Here is a 22,463-nt window from a genome sequence, read left to right on the forward strand (position 1 = left end):
AAAGGAAGTTCAATAGCCAGTAGCCAATAGCTTCCGCCTCATAGTTGAATCTGAGCATGCATGAGTTTTTGCACATCGGAATTGCATACACACGATCGGAATTTCCATCAGAAAAAATTGAGAACCTGCTCTCAATCTTTTGCTGGCGGAAATTCAGCCAGCAAAATTCCGATGGAGCATACACACAGTCGCATTTTCTGCCGAAAAGCTCTTATCGGTCTTTTGCTGGACGAAATTCCGACCATGTGTACGCAGCATTACAGAGGAGGTCTAATGCTAGAATTCTTGGTCTAGCTTTGATGTTTGCAGCAATAGCTCACATGGGTGGTGCGATCGATGTTTACGTATGTATGCATGACCAATGTGTGCATTTGTCGTTACCCGCGAGCGAGGGGATGTGTGGCTCTTTTTTAAAAAAATACTTATTTATTTATTTTTACACTGTTTCTTCACCTTTTTTTAAAATTGCTGTCATAAGAAATGTAAACACCCCTTGTGACAGCAATAGGCAGTGACAGGTGCTCTTTATAGAGAGATCCTCAAATGTCTCCTCTGCCCTTAAAACAGGGTTGCCACCTGTCCAGGATTCACCCGGACAGTACAGGTTTTGAAACATGTGCCTTGGTCTCTGACCACCTGAGATCCGTGCACATTATTCATTTCAGACCCATCAGTGGCTCCCTGTGTCATCAGTGGGGCCGTGTCTCCTCGATTTTGGGTCCGCATTGGCGCAGCGCTGCTTGATTTCTGCTCCTGCACAGCTGTATGAGTGTGGAACAGGAGTCGGGACCCAGAGGTGGAGCCTCCATGTTGCCGGCCGGGTGCTCTCCTCGAATCCTCTGGCTGGCTGCAGAAGGGACAAGGAGGTGGGCAGAGCCTCCCCATTCCCTGCTGCTCTGGAATGTGTGCAGAGATTGCTCTGGGACTGCAGCCAAGCTTGTAAGGTACATTTTTGATATGTCAGGATTTTAAAGTACTCTCACCTCTCCTCCCCCCACCATACACTATACATACATACATACACCCCCTACCCCCACCATACACTATACATACATAAACAACCCCCCCAATACACCATCCATATATACAGTCTCCCCATATATACTGTTCTCCATCCCCCCAGACACCATCCATACATACAGTTCTCTCAGGGTGACACCATCCACTGCTCTACCTCATGACATTTTTTCTCTTTTGTTTATTTGCAAGGGGCCCCCTTAAAATTCATACCAGCCCTTAAGAGCCTGATGTAAATTAGGGGGGAACGCCGCGTCTTCCTTTTTTTAAACTATTTTCACCCCTTTTCTTACATGGCTGGGGATTACCAGTTATGTAAGTGAATGAAGCCAGTTACATCACTGGCTGTTAAGGACTCTGTGGTGTCTGCACCCTTCAGCATTCTTAACAACCATTGACAACAGGAACCTGTCGTGTATAATGGCAGAGGTAATATCACTATTATTCATGATGTGTGGATCCTGTTGAATGAGTAACTGTTTGGGCTTTTGTCTGAATCTGTGTTCGGACTGAAATTTCAACTCATCCCTAGCCAGCAGAAAGAATTTAAATTTCAGACATTTTGAAAAAGTTTTGATGTCAAGATGTTCCTCTAGGAGGAGATCCATATTAGAAACCAGATCCATATTATAATATTGATTCTAATATGGATCTGTGAAGTCATGGTTTTCTCTGAATTCAACCACGTTTTATCTTAAGTTGAGCCCCGATGAAGGAGGAGTGGTATGACTCCAGAAATGTGCTTCCTGTTTTTATATGCAGCGAGTAGGGATGGGCGAACGGTTTGACCCAAGCATAAGTTCGGGCCGAACTTTGGTTAATTGGATGTTCTGCAGAACACCAAAGAATATGCAATGTTCAGGGGGACATTCAAAAGCCACCGGAACACGGTTAAAGTCTATGGGACATTAACACGAAAAATCAAAAGTGTTAATTTTAAAGGCTTATATGCAAGTTATTGTCATAAAAAGTGTTTTGGGGACCTGGGCCCTGCCCCAGGAGACATGTATCAATGCAAAAAAAAGTTTTAAAAACTTTTTTTTCAGGCGCTGTGATTTTAATAATGCTTAAAGTGAAACAATAAAAGTGAAATATTCCTTGAAATTCCGTACCTAGGGAGTGTCTATAGTATTCCTGTAAAGTGGTGCATTTTTCCCATGTTTAGAACAGTACCTGGACAAAATTACATTTCTAAAGGAAAAAAAGTAATTTAAAAGTATTCGTGGCTATAATGAATTGTCGGTCCCGGTAATATAGATAAAACTCATTGAAAAAAACGGCATGGGATCCCCCCAGTCTATTACCAGGCACTTTGGGTCTGGTGTGAATATTAAGGGGAACCCTGCGCCAATTTTTTTAAAAAAATGGTGTGGGGTCCCCCCAAAAATCCATACCAGACCCTTATCCGAGCACGCAACCTGGCAGGCCACAGTAAAAGAGGGGGGATAAGAGAGCTCCCCACTCCTGAACCATACCAGGCCACATGCCCTCAACATGGGGAGGGTGCTTTTGGGTAGCCCCCCAAAGCACCTTGTCCCCATGTTGATGGGGACAAGGGCCTCATCCCCACAACCCTTGCCAGGTGGTTATGGGGGTCTGCGTGCGGGGGACTTATTGGAATCTGGAAGCCCCCTTTAACAAGGGGACCCCCAAATTCCGACCCCCTGTTTGAAATGGTAATGGGTACATTGTACCCGTACCATTTCACAAAAAAAGTGTCAAAATGTTAATAAAAACACAAGACACTTTGGGACAAGTCCTTTATTAAAAATAAAAAAACAAAAATGTCCCACGAAGTCCATTCATCTTCTTCTCTTGCTCTGCCAACGGACCAAAAAAGAAAAAAAAAACAAAGCCGTTTTGACCCGTCTGCACTTTGACAGTTCTTATATATCTGAGGTGACGTTCCTGGGTGACCCCCGCCCCCGCTGGCGCACGGGAAAGCCATGGGGAAGTCCTATGGTGGGTGCCGCCCATGGAGGCGGGTTAGTCGCAGCTTTGTTTTTTGTCTTTTTTGGAATTTGGGGGGACCCCCACGCAATTTATTTTTTCAATTTTGGTTCAGGGTTCCCCTTAATATTCATACCAGACCCAAGGGGGCTGATAATGGACTGGGGGGATCCCATGCCATTTTTTTCAATGACTTTTATCTGTATTGCTGGGACTGACAATTCATTATAGCCGCGAGTACTTTTAAATTACTTTTTTTCCTTTAGAAATGTCATTTTGTGCAGGGACTTTTGTAAACACGGGAAAAATGTGCCACTTTACAGGCATACAATAGACACCCCCCAGGTACGAAATTTAAAGGAATATTTCACTTTTATTTTTTCACTTTAAGAATTATTAAAATCACTGCTCCCGAAAAAACTTCAGTTTTTAAAACTTTTTTTGCATTGATATATGTTCCCTGGGGCAGGACCCGGGTCCCCAAACACTTTTTATGACAATAACTTGCATATAAGCCTTTAAAATGAGCACTTTTGATTATTCATGTTCGTGTCCCATAGACTTTAACGGTGTACGTGTGTTCTGTATGTTCTTGTGCGAACCAAAGCGGGGGTGTTCTGCCCATCCCTAGTAGCGAGTGGCCTGCTTCTCACATGGCCTTGTAAAGCTGGCCAACACCATGTACAGAGGCTCTCCTGATGGAGAAAGTGCTTGTCTGCTCCTGCGGGGGGTTTCTCTCCCCTCCCTCTCCTTACTGACACTGACTGCAGTAAAGAATGAGGGACACTCATTCACACACAGCCGCCCATTCTGCTCCCTCCCCCTGCATCCTCAATAGAAGAATGAATCAACACAGGGCTCCGGCAGTGCAAGGCATCTTGGGACATGAAGTCCCATCACCAAACGGCCCCATAGTCATGTATGAGGCATGGAACTACAGAACCCAGCAAGTTCTGCAGGAAAAGAGGACACCATCTTTTCTTCCAAGGGACATGGAGCTGCTGCTACCCACTGGGATCCATCCAGGGATGGTTCCAGAGACGGTGGGAGATGGGCGTCCCACCAGAGGGAGACCTCTGGTGTATCTCCAGGCATCTGGATACAAAAGGCGATTTGATCGCAAGGTTGTCAGACGGGCCACTTGAAGAACCATCTGACAAGACTTCCTCCTTTCTGTCTGGGTCGCTGGACTGGTGAGTGGGCACTTGCCCACTTTAAAGACACACTATCCACTTTTATACACTGCATACAGGTTGCATAGTTATGGATTGCCAAGAGGACCTGTCGCTTACTCCTTTAACCACTTGACCACTGGGCACTTAAACACCCTTAATAACCAGACCAATTTTCAGCTTTCGGTGCTCTCACATTTTGAATGACAATTACTCAGTCATGCAACACTGGACCTATATGAAATTTTTGTCCTTTTTTTCACACAAATGGAGCTTTCTTTTGGTGGTATTTAATCACCGCTGGGTTTTTTATTTTTTGTGCTATAAAAGAAAAAATACAGAAAATTCTGTAAAAAAAAGAATTTTTCTTCATTTCTGTTATAAAATTTAGCAGATTAGTAATTTTTTCTTCATAAATTTTGGCCAAAATTTATACCACTACATATCTTTGGTAAAAATAAGTACAAATTGGTGGATATTATTTGGTCTTTGTGAAAGTTATAGAGTCCACAAGCTATGGTGCCAATATCTGAAAATTGATCACACCTGAAGTACTGACGGCTTATTTCAATTCTTGAGACCCTAACATGCCAGAAAAGTACAAATACCCCCCAAATGACCTCTTTTTGGAAAGAAGACATTCCAAGGTATTTAGTAAGAGGCATGATGAGTTTTTTGAAGTTGTCATTTTTTCCCACAATTCTTTGCAAAATCAAGATTTTTTTTACTTTTTTTTTTTTTTCACAAAATTGTCATATTATCAGTTTATTTCTCACACAGCATATGCATACCACAAATTACACCCCAAAACACATTCTGCTATTACTCCCGAGTACGGCGATACCACATGTGTGAGACTTTTACACAGTGCGGCCACATACAGAGGCCCAACATGCAGGGAGCGCCATCAGGCATTCTGGAGCACCCAGGACAATTCTGACATTTCTCTCCTACATGTAAAAATCATCATTTATTTGCTAGAAAATTACATCGAATCTCAAAACATTATATATGTTTTTTTAGCAAACACCCTGGAGAATACAATGGTGGTCGTTGCAACTTTTTATCATGCACGGTATTTGCGCAGCAATTTTTCAAATGCTTTTTTTTGGAAAAAAAACAGTTCTGTGCTTAAAAAAAAAAAAAACAGTAAAGTTAGCCCAATTTTTGCATAATGTGAAAGATGAAGTTACACCGAGTAAATCTATGCCTAACATGTCACTCTTCAAAATTGCACAGGCTCGTGGAATGGCGCCAAACGTCGCTACTTAAAAATCGCCATAGGCGACGATTTAATTTTTATTTTACTGGTTATATGTTTTGAGTTACAGAGGAGGTCTAGGGCTAGAATTATTGCTCTCGCTCTAACGTTCGCAGCGATACCTCACATGTGTGGTTTGAACACCGTTTTCATATGTGGGCGGGACTTACGTATGCGTTCGCTTCTGCATGCGAGCACATGGGGACAGGGGCGCTTTAAAAAAAAAAATTATTGCAGAGTGTTGCAGAGTATTGCAGGGTATTGCAGAGTAATGCAGAGTATTGCAGGGTATTGCAGGGTAATGCAGAGTATTGCAGGGTAATGCAGAGTATTGCAGAGTATTGCAGGGTAATGCAGAGTAATGCAGGGTAATGCAGAGTATTGCAGTGTAATGCAGAGTATTGCAGAGTATTGCAGAGTATTGCAGGGTATTGCAGAGTATTGCAGAGTATTGCAGAGTATTTGCAGAGTATTTACAGGGAATTGAGGGGTTAATTTTTGGTGAGCAGCGATGTGGGCACTGCAGATGCAGCCCACATCGCTGCTGACACCGATCTCTTCCCCCTCCGCTGTTCCGATCGGTACAGAGAGGGGGAGGGAGGAACCGGCGTCATAACATGACGCCGGTTTGTTTACAAGTGTAAACGGAGACGGAGCGATCACGTGGTAAACGGCCGCTATGAGCGGCCGTTTACCGTGATCCGTGATGCGCTGGGTCCTGTGGACCCGGCGGTCACGGATGCTCTCGAGTGCGTGCCCCAGGGGGCGCGCGAGAGCAGAATTCTGGGAGGACGTCATATGACGGCCTCCTAGAGTTAAGAAACCACCCTGAAGCCGTCATTCGGCTATAGGGCGGTTATTAAGTGGTTAAATCTCTTTTGCTGATTACTGACTCCCTTTGTTACACTTTGAGGATTCTTTGTCTATTCTGAGCTCCAACTGCCGGTGAAGATAATTGTAATGCCTTTTATTCTGAACACTGACTCTTTGTTGCTCTTAAAGGGAACACGTTGTTGGTACCTTATTATTCCATCTCTTATTAGGATTAGAGTTATTGTAGGCCGGCCCCCCTCCTTCCCCCTTAGTAGTAGCCATTTTAGTTAAAGCTTCTAGTTAGAAGAAATCTCTTTGCCAAACTCCTTGTTGTTGCTCTTTTACCCGTTGTACAATTGTTATTACTACTTGTACCTAATAATTTGCCTAGAGTTAATTCAAATGGGTCTGTGGGTTGCTTTCTCCCAGGATTTGGCTGAATGACACTCACTTACGTTCTCCTCCTGAGTAAGTAAACAGTAAAGTTTGAATCCAGTTTGAATTGTGTCTGTGTGTCATTTATTGTGGTGTTCCACTAACTTTATTGCTAGATGTGCCAGAGGGGCTGGGACGATTCTTGGGGTTGAAAGACAGAGTACCAGACAGTGGCGGCCCATCCATAGGGGGCACCCGGGCACTGCCCCCCCCCTGTAGTCAACAAAATAAATAAATACAATTTGAAAACAGCCCCTTTAAGAAAAAAATTCCAAAAAAATGTCCTTTAACTAAGTGCACTTTGTTCTTGCGCTGGACACTGTGCACTGTGGGAAGTGCCACGTCAATGCAAACACGAGATTGCAGACGTGGAGCTTCAATTGCAGGATTTTTAGCTGCTTTGTGGCACAACCCAAAGTGCTGAGCAGCTTCTGCCAGTAGAATCACTGCTGTTTAAATTGAGAGGTTACTTCTGGGTTTCGTGGAATAGACGGAAACCGGAAGTGACTCCGGCAGCTCCACTCTTCGCATGGCCCGAGCGGAGCTGGAAGGTAGGTAATAAGAGAGAGCGTGCCAAGCAGCATATGAGGGATTACACATAAGAAGTATGAGATAGACAGAAACAGCAACAGGCCTGCAATAAGGTTTGTTAAAATTCATACAAAGGACTCAGAAAAAGGGTTGCTGTCTGCCAATAAATGTGGATTTCCATTTGAAACCTGGCCACTGACTGTCATTTAGCCTAGCCATTTTCAGCTAGATCACATGGCATTTTCCTTCATGTAAAAGCACATGGGACACAGGCTGTATTTGATGGGGCACAGGCTGCATTTGAAGTACACAGGCTGCATTTAATGGGACAGTGAGGCTGAATTTGATGGGACAGTGAGGCTGCATTTGATGGGACACAGGCTGCATTTGATGGGACAGTGAGGCTGCATTTGATGGGACACTGAGGCTGCATTTGATGGGACACAGTGAGGCTGCATTTGATGGGACACAGTGAGGCTGCATTTGATGGGTCACACAGTGAGGCTGCATTTGATGGGACAGTGAAGCTGCATTTGATAGGACACATGCTGTATTTGATGCGACACAGTGAGGCTGCATTTGATGGGACACAGTGAGGTTGCATTTGATGGGACACAGTGAGGATGCATTTGATGGGACAGTGAGGCTGCATTTGATGGGACACAGTGAGGATGCATTTGATGGGACAGTGAGGCTGCATTTGATGGGACAGTGAAGCTGCATTTGATAGGACACAGGCTGCATTTGATGGGACAGTGAGGCTGCATTTGATGGGAAACAGTGAGGCTGCATTTGATGTGGCACAGTGAGGCTGAATTTGATGGGCACAGTGGCTGTATAAGATGGGCACAGTGGTTGCATAAGATGGGCACAGTAGCTGTATTTGATGGAGCACAGTGGCAGCATTTGATGGCACAGTGGCTGCGTTTGATGAGCACAGTGGCTGCGTTTGATTTTCTTTTTTAAAACTTTTCAGTTTGTTTGCGCTCCCTCAAAAATTTTGAGCACCAGCCGCTAATGGTATGGGATGAAACAAACTCAAGCAGCTACTACAGGGGTAGCGCTACATAATCATATATTACTTTTTTTTACTAACAATTAAAATGATCTTAGACTCTGATTTTGGTCTGACGCTCCTTTCTATATTTCTATTCTTTGAAAAAGTCAGCTACAATATGACTACCTCACTTCGTAAACCAGCCTTGGATGCACTATAATAAATACAGATACAATCATCAGCTAATCTAGTAAGTGGATGTCTTCTCACATCTGATCACTATCATATAACAACATTCATTGCAATACAGCATACAATTATTATAATATCCTGAGAATATCTGGCAGCTGTTTAATTTCCATGAGGGAAACACGTCGTCATCGATCATTCACACCTGACAGTAATAAGTAACAGTTAAAATCTTGTCTGATAGAGAAGCACAGAAACTCTTGGATGGCTGTATTGACGCTAAGGATTTAAATACAATTTCTCATTGCACTCTTATTGGAGGCTCTTATGAATAATCAGTAGCCACTAATGCAAAGGTACATTTTTTTCAAGGGAAGACTAGAATATACAAAGCATTTGTATTTCCTGCCGCCTTTCCACATTAAATCAAAAAAACAACTCCAGTCAGTAATGAAATAGCAAGAATAAAATTAAAATGTAAAAAAATTAAAACTTAAAATGGAGCTACAAAGGGTCAGTCCAGTGAAAAGTGATATTTTAAATGCACTATATTGTCAAAAGTATTGGGACACCTGCCTTTACACACACATGCACTTTAATGGCATCCCAGTCTTTAGGGTTTAATATTGAGTTGACCGACCCTTTGCTAGCTATAACAGCTTCAACTATAACAGCTATAACAGCTTCAACTTTTCTGGGAAAGCTGTCCGTAAGGTTTAGGCGTGTCTATGGGAATGTTTGACCATTCTTTCAGAAGTGCATTTGTGAGGTCCAGCACTGATGTTTGTGTATTGGTGTGCCGTCATGTTGGAACAGGAAGGGGCCATCCCCAAACTGTTCCTACAAAGTTGGGAGGATGAAATTGCCCAAAATGTCTTGGTATGCTGAGTTTCCTTCACTGGGACTAATATTTAGAAGGGAAAAACCACCATGGAGAGAATAAATCTTCAAATGTGTGTTGCTGCCAACATTCCTAAATTTTGTACATAGGACAAAAAGTATACCCTGTGGGACTTTATGGGCAAACTACAAGGAACACTGTAATAAATAAAAGATTTTGCAAAGTTTATTAAAGTATTCAAATTGTGTTGGTGCAGACATCACCATGAAAATGCATAATACAAGATACAAATTACAGTATACCAAGCTCATAGAGAGCTGATGAAAGGCACAGAGGTTGCTTCTCATTGGATCCAACGAGTTTCGGGAATGTAGAAGTATATCCCTTCTTCAGGGGAATAGAGAAGATCACTGGAACTAAGGGGCCAAGTCCAACCCCTGAAAAACAACCCCACACCATAATCCCCCTTCCACCAAATGATTTGAACCAGTACACAAAGCAAGGTCCATAAAGACCAGGATGAGTGAGTTTGGGGTGGAGGAACTTGACTGGCCTGCATAGAGTCCTGACCTCAACCCAATAGAACACCTTTGGGATGAATAAGAGCGGAGACTGCGAGCCAGGCCTTCTCTTCCAACATCAGTGCCTGACCTCACAAATGCACTTCTGGAAGAATGGTCAAACAAGCCCATAGACACACTCCTAAACCTTGTGGACATGCTTCCCAGAAGAGTTGAAGCTGTTATAGCTGCAAAGGGTGGGCCAACTCAATATTAAATCTTACAGACTAAGACCAGGATGCCATTCAATTTCATGTAAGTGTAAAGGTAAGCGTCCCAATACTTTTGAGAATATAGTGTATATGTGGATCCTGGTAGGATAGCTACTAATATGTCATAGATATACTGTGAGATTCATGAGGTTTGCCTGCCATATTTTTTAACTACTAAGTAATCAAAGCCATGTGTTAGCAATGACAGCGATGACCTGTCAACTTCATGACTTTGTTTACTATGTTTATAAACAAATTGTTAGGGTTATTCATTTTTAGGTTTAGCATTATGCTTATCGTTAGGCTTATAATTAAAAATATTGAATTTTTTGGTAGGAGAACAGGTCTAAGATAGTTAAATTGAGCTGATATAACCCTTAGGAACCATTCAAAATCCATCCAGTGCATTTTGCAAAATGGTGGAATTCTCCTGAAGGCTCGATTCACACTAATGCGTTTTTTGATGCATTTTGCAGGGAAATTTTTTAACATGGGTTTCTATGGAACATGTTCACATCAATGCATTTTTGTGCCTCTGCTTTTTGGAAAGGGTCGGGGTCTTTTTTTCATGAAAAATGCAGCGTTTTGCATGTAATAGAATTCAATGGACCCGCATCCAAAACTCAAGTACCGTGTTTTTACCGCGTTTTTACCATGATTTTGCTGCAATTTTTTTTTTTTTTTATAACATTTTTTTGACACTGTATATAGCTGGCTGCTAACCAACCACAGTGTAAAAAAAAAAAAACGCTAATCGTGGCAAAATCACAGTAAAATCGTGGTAAAAAACGCATGTCCAAAAACACGGCAAGCACAGCAAAAAGCACTGCAGAAATGCTCAAAAGCAACATGCATAGATGTGAATCGAGCCGAAATGTTACAGATTATGCCAAAATGATGGCAAAGTGAAAACTTCAGATTTTGCTTATTCCATACCCTATGTATGCACACAGAACCTGTTTAAAATACAGAGATCAAAGAGTTCAAAAATCAAGATTGCCTGGATTCCTGACTTCTGTGCTCTTCAGCAGATCAGATCATGCAAATATTAAGTGAATCAATCATTAAATAATTGTCAATTTTCTTACTTTAAGGGCACTTTCACACTGAGGCGCTTGGGCGTCAGCAGTAAATCGCTGTTATTTTTAGGGCCGCTTTACCGTAGTTTTAGCTGTGTTTTTCAGCTGATAGCGGGGTGCTTTTAATCCCCGCTAGTGAAAAAAAAAGAGTTAAAAGCGACGATGCATCGGCGCTTTGGGGGCGCTTCGGCTGCACTGCCCATTGATTACAATGGGCAGGGGCGCTTTAGAAGGGGTATACACCCCTCCTAAAGCGCCTCAAAGATGCTGCCTGCAGGACGTTTTTTAAGGTCCTGCCAGCTCACTGCTTCAGTGTGAAAGCACTCGGGCTTTCACACTGGAGTGACAGGAGAAGCGATTTGCAGGCGCCATTTTTAGCGCTATATCGCCTATAAGGCGCGTCAGTATGAAAGCAGGCTAAACATCACTACAAAACAAGTATTTGGGAACATATACACACCTTGTGTTCCCTGTATGTACTGCAGGGTGAAGATTTGAATAAAAAATCTGTAGAGACTGTATGATGTCCTCATTTTCTTCACTTCCTGAAATATATCAATCGCGGAACAGTGTTATACATGCCATGTAAACTCCAGAAACATGTATTAAAAGTATACAATAAAATTGGGCTGATCTGTAAAAAAAATTTGCATTGCAAAACCGGCCACCTGGACTGTGGCATTTTATGAGATGAACTGGTAGTAGTGGCAGGTTATTTTTTTTTTCACCTGATGTAAAATTTTAAGTAGAACTCCATCCACAAATAAGATGAAAATGAATAGCCTATTAAAAGATAAAATAACAAAGCCACCTCTTTCTGCAATATTCACCTTCAATTCAGAGATTTCCTGCGCAGTACGTTTATATATGCCTAGAGTTCAGCTTTAAAGTGGAAGTAAAGTGTCCATACTTACCTGTCCAGCGGTTCTGTGTCATTGCCAGCATCTTCTTCTGAATGCCAGTCTTCGGGCCTCTTGGCCGGCAGGGGATGACATGCACAGGAGGCACTCATCCTGGCACTAAGAAAATGTCCCGGCACTGTAAGTTGAGCTGTGCATGCACAGCTAGGTTTACAGTGCCAGAGAAGATGGCGGGCAGGCAGGTAATGGTATTACCGTTTATACTCGAGTATAATGCCCTGTACACACGGTTGGACTTTCCAACAACAAAATCCGTCTGATTTTTTCCGAAGGATTTTGCCCCAAACTTGTCTAGCATACACACGGCCGCACAAAGTTGTCGGAAAATCTGATCGTTATGAACGCGGTGACATGAAACACGTACGACGGGACTATAAACGGGCCAGTAGCCAATAACTTTGTCTCGTAATTTATTGTGAGCATGCGTGGCACTTTGTCCGTCGCAATTGTCTACACACGATCGGAATTTAAACAATCGTATTTTGTTGTCGGAAAATTTTAGAACAAGCTCTCAAACTTTGTGTGTTGGAAATTCCGACGGAAAAAGTCAGATGAAGCCCACACACGATCAGATTTTCCGACAACATGATCCGATTGCACATTTTCCATCGGAAAGTCAGACCATGTGTACAGGGCTTAGGCCGACCCGAATATAAGCCGAGGCACCTAATTTTACCACAAAAACTGTGAAAACTTATTGACTCGAGTATAAGCCTAGGAAAAAAAAAAAGGGAAATGCAGCAGCTACTGGTAAACAATGCCCATTTGCAGCCTCACTGTGACTATCTGCAGCCTCACTACGCCCATCTTCAGCCTCACTGTGCCCACCTGTACCTTTGATTACAAACAGCGGGTGTCTCCCGCAATGTCTTGCAACTGCAGTCTTAGTTTGGCAGCCGTCCACTGTAACAAAGCCCCGCCTCCTCCTCATCCGTGATAGACGGATTCAGTTTCCCAGCATTGTATCAGTGTTCCGTCTATTACGGATGAGGAGGAGCTTTCTTACAGTGGACGGCCGCTGAACAGTTAAGACTGCATGACACAGCAGGAGACCCTCACTTGAGTATAAGCCGAGGGGGGCTTTTTCAGCATAAAAAATGTGTTGAAAAAGTTGGCTTATACTCAAGTATATATGGTATATTGCAGGAGAAATAGTGCATGTCTGTTCTGCAATAAAAGCCTGCCTGCTTGCAGTTTTTAGTTCCACTTTAAGTCTTCTCTGGGATGAGTAGATAGTAGTGTGTTAGAGAGAGAGAGAGACTGCATGCAGGTTGTGCTAGAAGTGCCTGTAGGTCTATGTAAGTAATGCCTCATACAGTGCCTTTATAAAGTATTCATACCCCTTAAAATTTTCCACATTTTGTCATGTTAAAGCCAAAAACGTAAATGTATTTTATTGGTATTTTATGTGATTTTATGTGCTAGACCAACACAAAGTGGCACATAATTGGGAAGTGGAAGGAAAATGATGTAATGGTTTTCCATATTCCCCCTGCATTAATACTTTGTAGAACCACCTTTCGATGCAATTACAGCTGCAAGTCTTTTTGGGGATGTCTCTACCAGCTTTGCACATCTAGAGTGACATTTTTGCCCATTCTTCTTTGCAAAATAGCTCAAGCTCTGTCATATTGGATGGAGAGCATCTATGAACAGTGATTTTCAAGTTTTGCCACAGATTCTCAATTGGATTTAGGCCTGGACTTTGACTGGGCCTTCTTTCTAACACGTAAATATGCTTTGATCTAAACCATTCCGTTGTAGCTCTGGCTGTATGTTTAGGGTCGTTGTCCTGCTGGAAGGTGAACGTCTGCCCCAGTCTCAAGTCTTTTGCAAACTCTAATAGGTTTTATTCTAAAGCCACGTACACACGGGCGGACTGTCTGGCCTACTTAGTCCGCCGAAACACATTTCAGCGGACAGTCCGCTCGTGTGTGGGCTTCAGCGGACTTTTTCAGCGTGCAGTCTGGTGGACTAAGTATTTTGGAATTTCCGTAATACTGTCCGTCGGACTCGCATTTCGGCGGACAATCCGCCCGTGTGTATGCCAGTCCGCCGTACTTTTGAAATGAGCGGACTTTTCCCGCCCGGAGAAAAGTCCGCTCATTTCGAGCGGGTATCCAGGTAGGCGGGGCCCGCGAAGGAGACGTCGCTGGCCCCGCCGCCTGGTATGGACTTAAAGGGGAACCCCAACGCCGAAAAAAATCGGCGTGGGGGTCCTCCCCAAGTCCACAACAGACCCTTGTCCGAGCACGCTACCCGGCCGGCTAGGAAAGGGGGGCGAGCGAGCGCCCCCCCTCCTGAGCCGTACCAGGCCGCGTGCCCTCAACATGGGGGGAGAGATCGTCGAGGCAACATCTCCTGGAGAAGAAGAAGAAGAAGAAGAAGAAGAACGGAAGGCGGCGGCGACGGCGGCGACAGAAGACCGGGCCACCGCCTGTAAAAGAGCTATAAGAAGGCGCGGTGGCCCGGCAGAAGAACCGAAGAGGGGGACAAGACCCCCAAAGTCGGGAGAAGAGGCCCGCGGCGAGGAAGAAAGCCGGACTCCTCCGCTAGCAAAAGAGCTACAAGAAGATAGCAGAGGAGTCCTTCGAGAAGACCCCCGAAGACGGAAGACTCCCGGAGCTGTGCAATAAAGTATTTTATCTCGTGTGTTGTGTTTTTTTTGGTACTTTTATTTTACAGGTGAATGGGTAGGGGTACATTGTACCCCATTCTCATTCACATAGGGTGGGGGGCCGGTATCCGGGGGCCCCCTTATTAAGGGGGGCTCCCGGATTCAGATAAGCCCCCCGCCCGCAGACCCCGACAACCAACGGCCAGGGTTGTCGGGAAGAGGCCCTTGTCCTCATCAACATGGGGACAAGGTGCTTTGGGGTGGGGGGGCCGCACGGCCCCCCCTTCCCCAAGGCACCCCCCCATGTTGAGGGCACGCGGCCTGGTACGGCTCAGGAGGGGGGGCGCTCGCTCGCCCCCCTTTCCTGGCCGGCCGGGTAGCGTGCTCGGACAAGGGTCCGTTGTGGACTTGGGGGGGACCCCCACGCCGATTTTTTTCGGCGTTGGGGTTCCCCTTTAAGTCCATACCAGGCGGCGGGGCCAGTGACGTCTCCTTCGTGGGCCCCGCCTACCTGGAGACGCGCTCAAAATGAGCGGACTTTCCTCCGCGTGTGTGGGCGAGTCCGTTCATTTCAAAAGTAGGGCGGATAGTATGGCGGACTTAGTACGCCGTATTAGTCCGCTGAAAAAGTGATGTGTGTGGTCAAGTCCGTTCATTCGAAAGTATGACGGACTGTCCGTCGGATTGTCTGACGGACTAAGTTGGCCAGACAGTCCGCCCCGTGTGTACGCGGCTTTAGATTGCCCTGTATTTGGCTCCATCCATCTTCCCATCAACTCTGACCAGCTTCCCTGTTCCTGCTTAACTACATCCGACCCAGCCAATGTATATAAACGGCCGGGCGGGTGCTCTCTCCTTCTGAGTGGACATTCATGAACGTCCCTCAGAAGGAGGGAGATCGCACGCGCAGTTGCCCGTGCAGCAGCACGATCCCGATGCGCTCGCATCACCCGGACATGGTGCATCTCTGATCGTCAGGAGGACTCTGTGATTGGCCCTCCTGATCACATGACAGCCGTGCCCAATCACAGCCGTCATGTGATGTAAACACAGAGTCAGTTGCTAGACAATCAACTCTCCTCTCCACTCTTCACACAGAAGTTTTCGTGAGGAGAGGAGATCGGATCTCTGCAGCCAGCTGGTGATCAGTGAGTATGAGCTGTTTTTTACAGCTTTTTACTCACTGATCACAACCTACCACACAATGTAAGCACAATGTAAACACACACAAAAATACCTGTCCCCCACATATGTCCCACTAAAATCACATGTCCCAATGATTATCTGCACACATATGTCCGTGATCACCTGCACACATCTGTACATGATCATTTGCGTACATCTGTCCGTGATCAGACAAACCAATTATTATACACTTATATACTTAACTGAATTTTTTTCACCAAAAACATGTAGCAGAATAAATTTTGGCTTAAATTTATGCCAAAATTAGATTTTATTGGATTTCTTTTAAAATAGAAATTTCCGCTCTTTTTTCATTTATATCGCAAAAAATAAAAAACGGAGTCGTGAATAAATACCACCAAAAGAAAGCTCTATTTGTGCGGACAAAATGATAAAAATTTCATTTGGGTACAGTGTAGCATGACCACGCAATTGTCATTGAAAGTGAAAGAGTGCTGAAAGCTGAAAATTGGTCTTGGAAGGAAGGAGCAAAGTGCTCAGTATTGATGTGGTTAAGAAAAGCTGCCACCACCATGTTTCACAGTGGGGATGGAGTGTTCAGGGCGATGGTCAGGGTCAAAAAGTTCAGTTTTGGTCGCATCCGACCAGAGCACCTTCTTCCACATGTTTGCTGTGTTCCCAACATGGCTTCTCACAAACTGCAAATGGGACTTTTTATGGCTTTCTTTCAACAATGGCTTTCTTCTTGCCACTCTTCCATAAAGGCCAGATTTGTGGAGTGCACGACTAATAGTTGTCCTGTGGACAGATTCTCTTACCTGAGCTGTGGATCTCTGCAGCTCCATTAGAGTTACCATGGGCCTTTTGGCTGCTTCTCTGATTTAATGCTCTCCTTGCCCGGCCTGTCAGTTTAGGTGGACAGCCATTTGTTGGTAGGTTTGCATTTGTGCCATACTCTTTCCATTTTCTGATGATGGATTGAACAGTGTCTGTGAGATGTTCAAAGTTTGGTATATGTTTTTATAACCTAACTCTGCTTTAAACTTCTCCACAACTTTATCCCTGACCTGTCTGGTGTGTTCCTTGGCCTTCATGATCCCGTTTGTTCAATAAGGTTCTCTAACAAACCTCTGAGGGCTTCACAGAAAAGCTGTATTTATACCAAAATTAAATTACACACAGGTGTATCTTTTTACTAATTAGGTGACTTCTGAAGGCAATTGGTTCCACTAGATTTTAGCTAAGGGTATCAGAGAAAAGGGGGCTGAATACAAATGCACGCCACAGTTTTCAGATATTTGTAAAAAAAAAATGAAAAACATTTATCATTTTCCTTCCACTTCACAATTGTTTACCACTTTGTGTTGGTCTGTCACATAAAATACATTTACGTTTTTGTAAATGTAGAAAATATCAACGGGTATGAATACTTTTTCAAGGCACTGTAACTAGCTGAAAATCTGTTTTGTACTAGATTGTGCTGACAAAAACACAATAGCCCAAAATTTTGCCTTTACTACATTTAAATCTTCTATATATGTCCTTTATTCTTCAATTTCTGCTATAAACTTCAAATATGACATCAGCCTCAGGTTTCAGGATCATGAAAAATAAATCCCAAAGTTACTTCCTGGTATTGAATTGTCATGCCATCCAACAAGCTCCCTACATAAGTGTAAAGGGCACTGTACAAATGCACAGAAATCTATACAGTCATTATTGATCTTTGATTACACAGACAGCCACACTTCCAAGCCTGCCCCCAGCTGTAGCTTGACAGTGGTTCCTGTATGGAGTTTTGCTGTCAATACAGCAGCCTTTGACACAGTGGTTGACTCTACCTTCAGTCACCACAAATAATAAAATAAAAAAGCTATTTTGGGCACTTGTAAAAAAAAAAAAATATATATATATATATATATATATATATATATATTATATATATATATATATATATATATATATATATATATATATATATATATATATAAGGTTTGATGGGATAACATTTAAATTCTAAGGTCCGAACCCTTGGCTTATTGTGAGGTAAAAAAGAAAATGGGCACAAGTCACTTAATAAATGTAACCAGGGGAAAGGATCTTGGGACATGTAGTCCAGAAAGCCCATTTTCCATTGGAGTCGGATCATTCCGGACTACAAGTTCAAGCTGGCTGGAGGGAGAATAGAATGATGAAAATAGGAGATAAATAGCCTGATAAGAGGAGGCGATCCGGAAGGTCCTGCAGAGGGAGTCAGAGCTGCGGCCTAGGCCGCAAGAGGAGAGAGAGCCTCTGGTGAGTGGGTGCAAACACATCTGTTGTTTGGCAGTGTCCAGCCGGCCCAGAGACAGTTAGAAGATTGCCATCTGCACCTGCCTTGCAGATCCAGCTGAGTTGCGACCTCGAAGAGAGTGTGGTCAAGCATCTTCTCTGAGTACAGCATCTGCAGGAACCTGCTGCAGAGTCTCCACATCATCCCTTGAACTTGGTATCATTCAGACTGGTGAGCAGGCGATTGCCCACTCTCTTTGCACCTAAGAACACTGCACGCAGACACCTTTACTTTGCCTTATCCATTAGAGCTCTATAAGGAGACATCTACTATCAATGTGTGCTACTGAATGTCATTATCTCACCATTACTTTGGGCCCCATCATTTAAGCTATCTGAAGATTCAAGACACTTGCTTCAACAAAAAGACTTCCTTGCCCCCCCCCCCTCCAAGAAACAGGAATGTTTGACCATTTACTTGGCCGCCATGTCACCTAGGAACTCTCTTACACCTAGAGACTAATGCCACGTACACACGACCGGACATTCCAGCAGAAAAGGTCTGACAGAATAATTTCATTGGATATTCTGATTATGTGTGGGCTTCATCTGACGTTTTTTGAAAAATTCTGACGGACCTAGAAATAGAACATGTTTTACATCTTTCAGACGGAATCAATTCCTATTGGGAAAACCATTCGTCTGTAGGCTATTCCGACGTACCAAATACGGGCAGCTATCGGCTACTGGCTATTGAACTTCCTTTTCTAGTCCCGTCGTAGATAATCACGTTCAAAACTATCTGACTTTGGTGTGATCGTGTGTGGGCAAGTCCGTTCAGTCGGAACTCTGTCGGAACTCCATCGGAAAGACCGTCAGAGTTTATTCTGATTGAAAGCCCGGTCGTGTGTATGCAGCATAAGGTTCTTTAATTTGGGTATAATTTGCCAGGTTGCATTAAGTAGTTGTGCTAAGGGGCTGTGGTGTTGGGAGGTTAAAAAGGAATAGTCTGACCTCACAATTGGTCATTCTCCTACCCTTTTCTGACCTGCAGCCATAGCCATAATACAAACCACATTTCTTTTATCTGATTCTCCATTTCTGTTGATCATATTTACTGTGAAAACTTATCTGGTTTACTTTGAACTATTCTGTGTCTGCATCCATATTTCTGACTGAAATGTCTGAACCCAGGGTGTCAGAGGTGTCAGGAGACTTGCAAGGTCAGGGCAATCAATGGGTATGGCATCTTTTAAGCAGATGTCACGTTGGTAGCACTACATAAAATGTGAAAAGGTTTATATAGCTTAATAAACAACAAGAGAGAGGGCTAGGCCACAGGATTCCCCGAAACAGACCATATTACAGCTCTAGACTTCTAGTAAAGTAATTAGTTGGCCCTTGAAGAACAAGCAAGCAGAATGCAAGACAACCTCTTATCACACTGGCATCCTCTCATGGCTATAGCCTAGGAGTGAAGACCCTCATGGAAGGTGCCCATTATATTTATTCCCTTCCTCAACAGCCATCATTGACAGTAAATCTCCTAGTGATTGACCAGAAACAAAATAAATAAAACTTGTAACCTTGTTTCTTCTTACTTTATCTATTAGATAACACTCCCAAACAACAAACAGAAGCAAACAATAGCCAGAACTAAGGATGAGCCGAACACCCCCCTGTTCGGTTCGCACCAGAACCTGCGAACAGACCTAAACTTCGTCTGAACTTTAGAACCCTATTAAAGTCTATGGGACTCGAACGTTCACAATCTAAAGTGCTAATTTTAAAGGCTAATACGCAAGTTACTGTCCTAAAAAACTGTTTGGGGACCTGGGTCCTGCCCCAGGGGACATGGATCAAGGCAAAAAAAAGTTTTAAAAATTTCAGTTTTTTCAGGAGACAGTTCTAAGCACAGGAAACATGCGCCCCTTCACAGGCATACTATAGGCACCCCCCAGGTATGAAATTTAAAGGAATATTACACTTTTATTGTTTCACTTTAATCATTAAAATCACTGCTCCTGAAAAAATGGCACCTTTTAGAACAGTAACTTGCATATTAGCCTTTAAAATTAGCACTTTAGATTTCTCCCATAGACTTGTACGGGGCTTTTTGGAACTTGCCGCAAACAGCCCAAATTGTTCACTGTTCGCTGAACAGGCAAACAGGCAATGTTCGAGTCGAATATGAGTTTGACTCGAACTTGAAGCTCATCCCTAGCCAGAACCCAAGGAGACCCAACAAGCACAGAAACAATAACAATTCAGGCTGACTGACAGTCAAGCTACAACACTAAATTTGGAATAGTGACACTCCAGCCTAAGAAAGGAAGTCTGTTATTGGTCAAATCACCATGTGAAAATAAAACAAATGCAGCCACCACCACATCTAAGAATTGTAAGGCTGCAACATATTCAATTTCTGTTTTGAGTTTAGGGAGCAATCCTTTGCTTTAAGACAGGGTCCTTACATATATATATATATACCAACATAGGAAAAGTGGGCCTGTTCATTAAAGAGACTGAACAAGAAAGGGTGCATTCCTGCAGTGGTGAACAGAGAAGTTTACATTGGTATAGAGGCAACGAGTGCTGAGGAAGGGTGTAGATAGTACAGATGTGGAGGATAGGTGGCGAGGTGGTGAAAGCATTGGTGTATAGGTGGCAATGGGGGAGGGGGGAGTCAGAAGCAGTAGTAAGAGTGCATGGGAGGGTGGCATAAAGTCACAGTGATGGGCAATTTTCAGGAGTGGTGTTAAGAAGTTGACTGCAGTGGTAAATGAAATGATTAGGCATGGTAAAGGGTGGTGCCTGGACAAGGAGCTGTCAACTGTAACTCCAAATGCAGTCCCTCTGGTCAACAGAGTGGGGGTTGGAGGGGCAGGGGGGTGTTGGTGTGAGCTGCCAGGCCAAATATCAGTGCCTACCACAGCAGATGCCAAGGGGTAAGGAGGTGATGTGAGCTGATGGGGATACAAATTAAAAGATCATATCCCATTGAAACACAGACTTTCCTGCTGCAGAGATCACTCTGAATGTGCTTCCAACTGGGTATGGCTGTTGTGGATAGACATCTGCAATTTGTTTTGTTCCGAATAAAAAATCTGACAAATTTTTCATTATTTGGAAATTCGGATTTATCTGAATTCTGAATTACAATAGTAACGAATGTAAACGAATCATCTGAAATAATGAAACTAAATTGTCCGAAATAACAAAATTTTAAGTCAATTTGATTCAAATTTGGAAACAAATATAAAATGTAAACACATTGCAATTCTTAGATTTGAAAAAAATGTGAAAGCTCCATTTGAATCAAAAAAGAAAAAATAGAATTTGAATGCTGACTTGAATTTTCTGAATTTGGTTGAATTGAGTCAAAGGGACACTAATGCCACGTACACACGATCAGACATTCCGACAACAAAATCCTGGATTTATTTCCGACGGATGTTGGCTCAAACTTGTCCTGCATACACACGGTCACACATATGTTGTTGGAAATTGTGATCACCAAGAACATACTGACATACAACATGTACGACGGGCCGAGAAAAAGGAAGTTCAATAGCCAGTGTGGCTCTTCTGCTTGATTCCAAGCTTGCATGGACTTTTGTGCATCGGAATTGTGTACATACGATCTGAATTTCCAACAACGGATTTGTTGTCGGAAAATTTGAGATCCAGCTCTCAAATTTTTGTTATCGGAAATTCCGACAGCAAATGTCTGATGGAGCCTACACATGGTCGGAATTTCCGACAACAAGCTCACATCGAACATTTGTTGTCGGACATTGTATGTAAGGCTTTGTTCACACCTAGGAGATTTTGGACATTTTTTTGCTCTAAGCCTCGGTTCTAAAAAATACAAATTCCATTCATTTCAATGGCCCCTGTTCACATCTGAGCATTCTGTCACCTAAAGCAGATTACAGGCAGATTACAGGTGTTTTTCATTCTTGTACATTGGTGAACTTTTGACCTGTACAAAAAAAGTAGGTGTGAACGGAGCCTAAAGGTTCCCTTTTTTGCTTTTAAAATAACAAACATGTTATACTTACCTTCTCTGTGCAGTTGGTTTTGCACAGAGTGGCCCAGATCCTCCTCTTCTGGCATCCCTCCGCGGCGCTCCTTGGTCCTCCACGCATTGAGTGACTCATCGGAGAAGCGCGCTCCTTTGGGGCACCCATGCAGGCATGCTCCTATGTCCTGTTGCTGCGTCCATAGACACAGACAGCAGGAATAGGCACCCCCCCCCCCCGGCGCCCACGTCATTGGATTTGATTAGCAACAGTGGGAGCTGCGCTGCTATCAACAGATCCAATCAAGAGCCGAGACACCAGCCAGAGAGGGTGTGCACGTCTCCGGTGTGGGAAAAAACGTGCTCGGGTGAGTAAAGGGGGGGGGGGGGGCTTGTGCACTACAATAGGTTTTTCACCTCAATGCATA

General features: G+C 43.6%; 1 protein-coding gene across 2 annotated transcripts in view; it reads right to left on the minus strand.

The window, feature by feature from the left end:
* Nucleotides 1-22,463, minus strand: part of CSF2RB (colony stimulating factor 2 receptor subunit beta) — a 118,042-nt gene that overhangs the window by 93,077 nt on the left and 2,502 nt on the right. For both annotated transcript variants that reach the window (XM_077452257.1, XM_077452256.1), the window contains one exon: nt 11,518-11,602. In XM_077452257.1, the coding sequence (XP_077308383.1) occupies nt 11,518-11,590 (73 nt within the window). In that variant the 5' untranslated portion in view covers nt 11,591-11,602. The remainder of the gene's footprint in view (nt 1-11,517; nt 11,603-22,463) is intronic.

The sequence above is a fragment of the Lithobates pipiens genome, unplaced genomic scaffold (genome assembly GCF_037356315.1).
Source record: "Lithobates pipiens isolate NorthernLeopardFrog02 unplaced genomic scaffold, aLitPip1_a1.2 Scaffold_23, whole genome shotgun sequence".
Taxonomy (NCBI): Eukaryota; Metazoa; Chordata; class Amphibia; order Anura; family Ranidae; genus Lithobates; species Lithobates pipiens.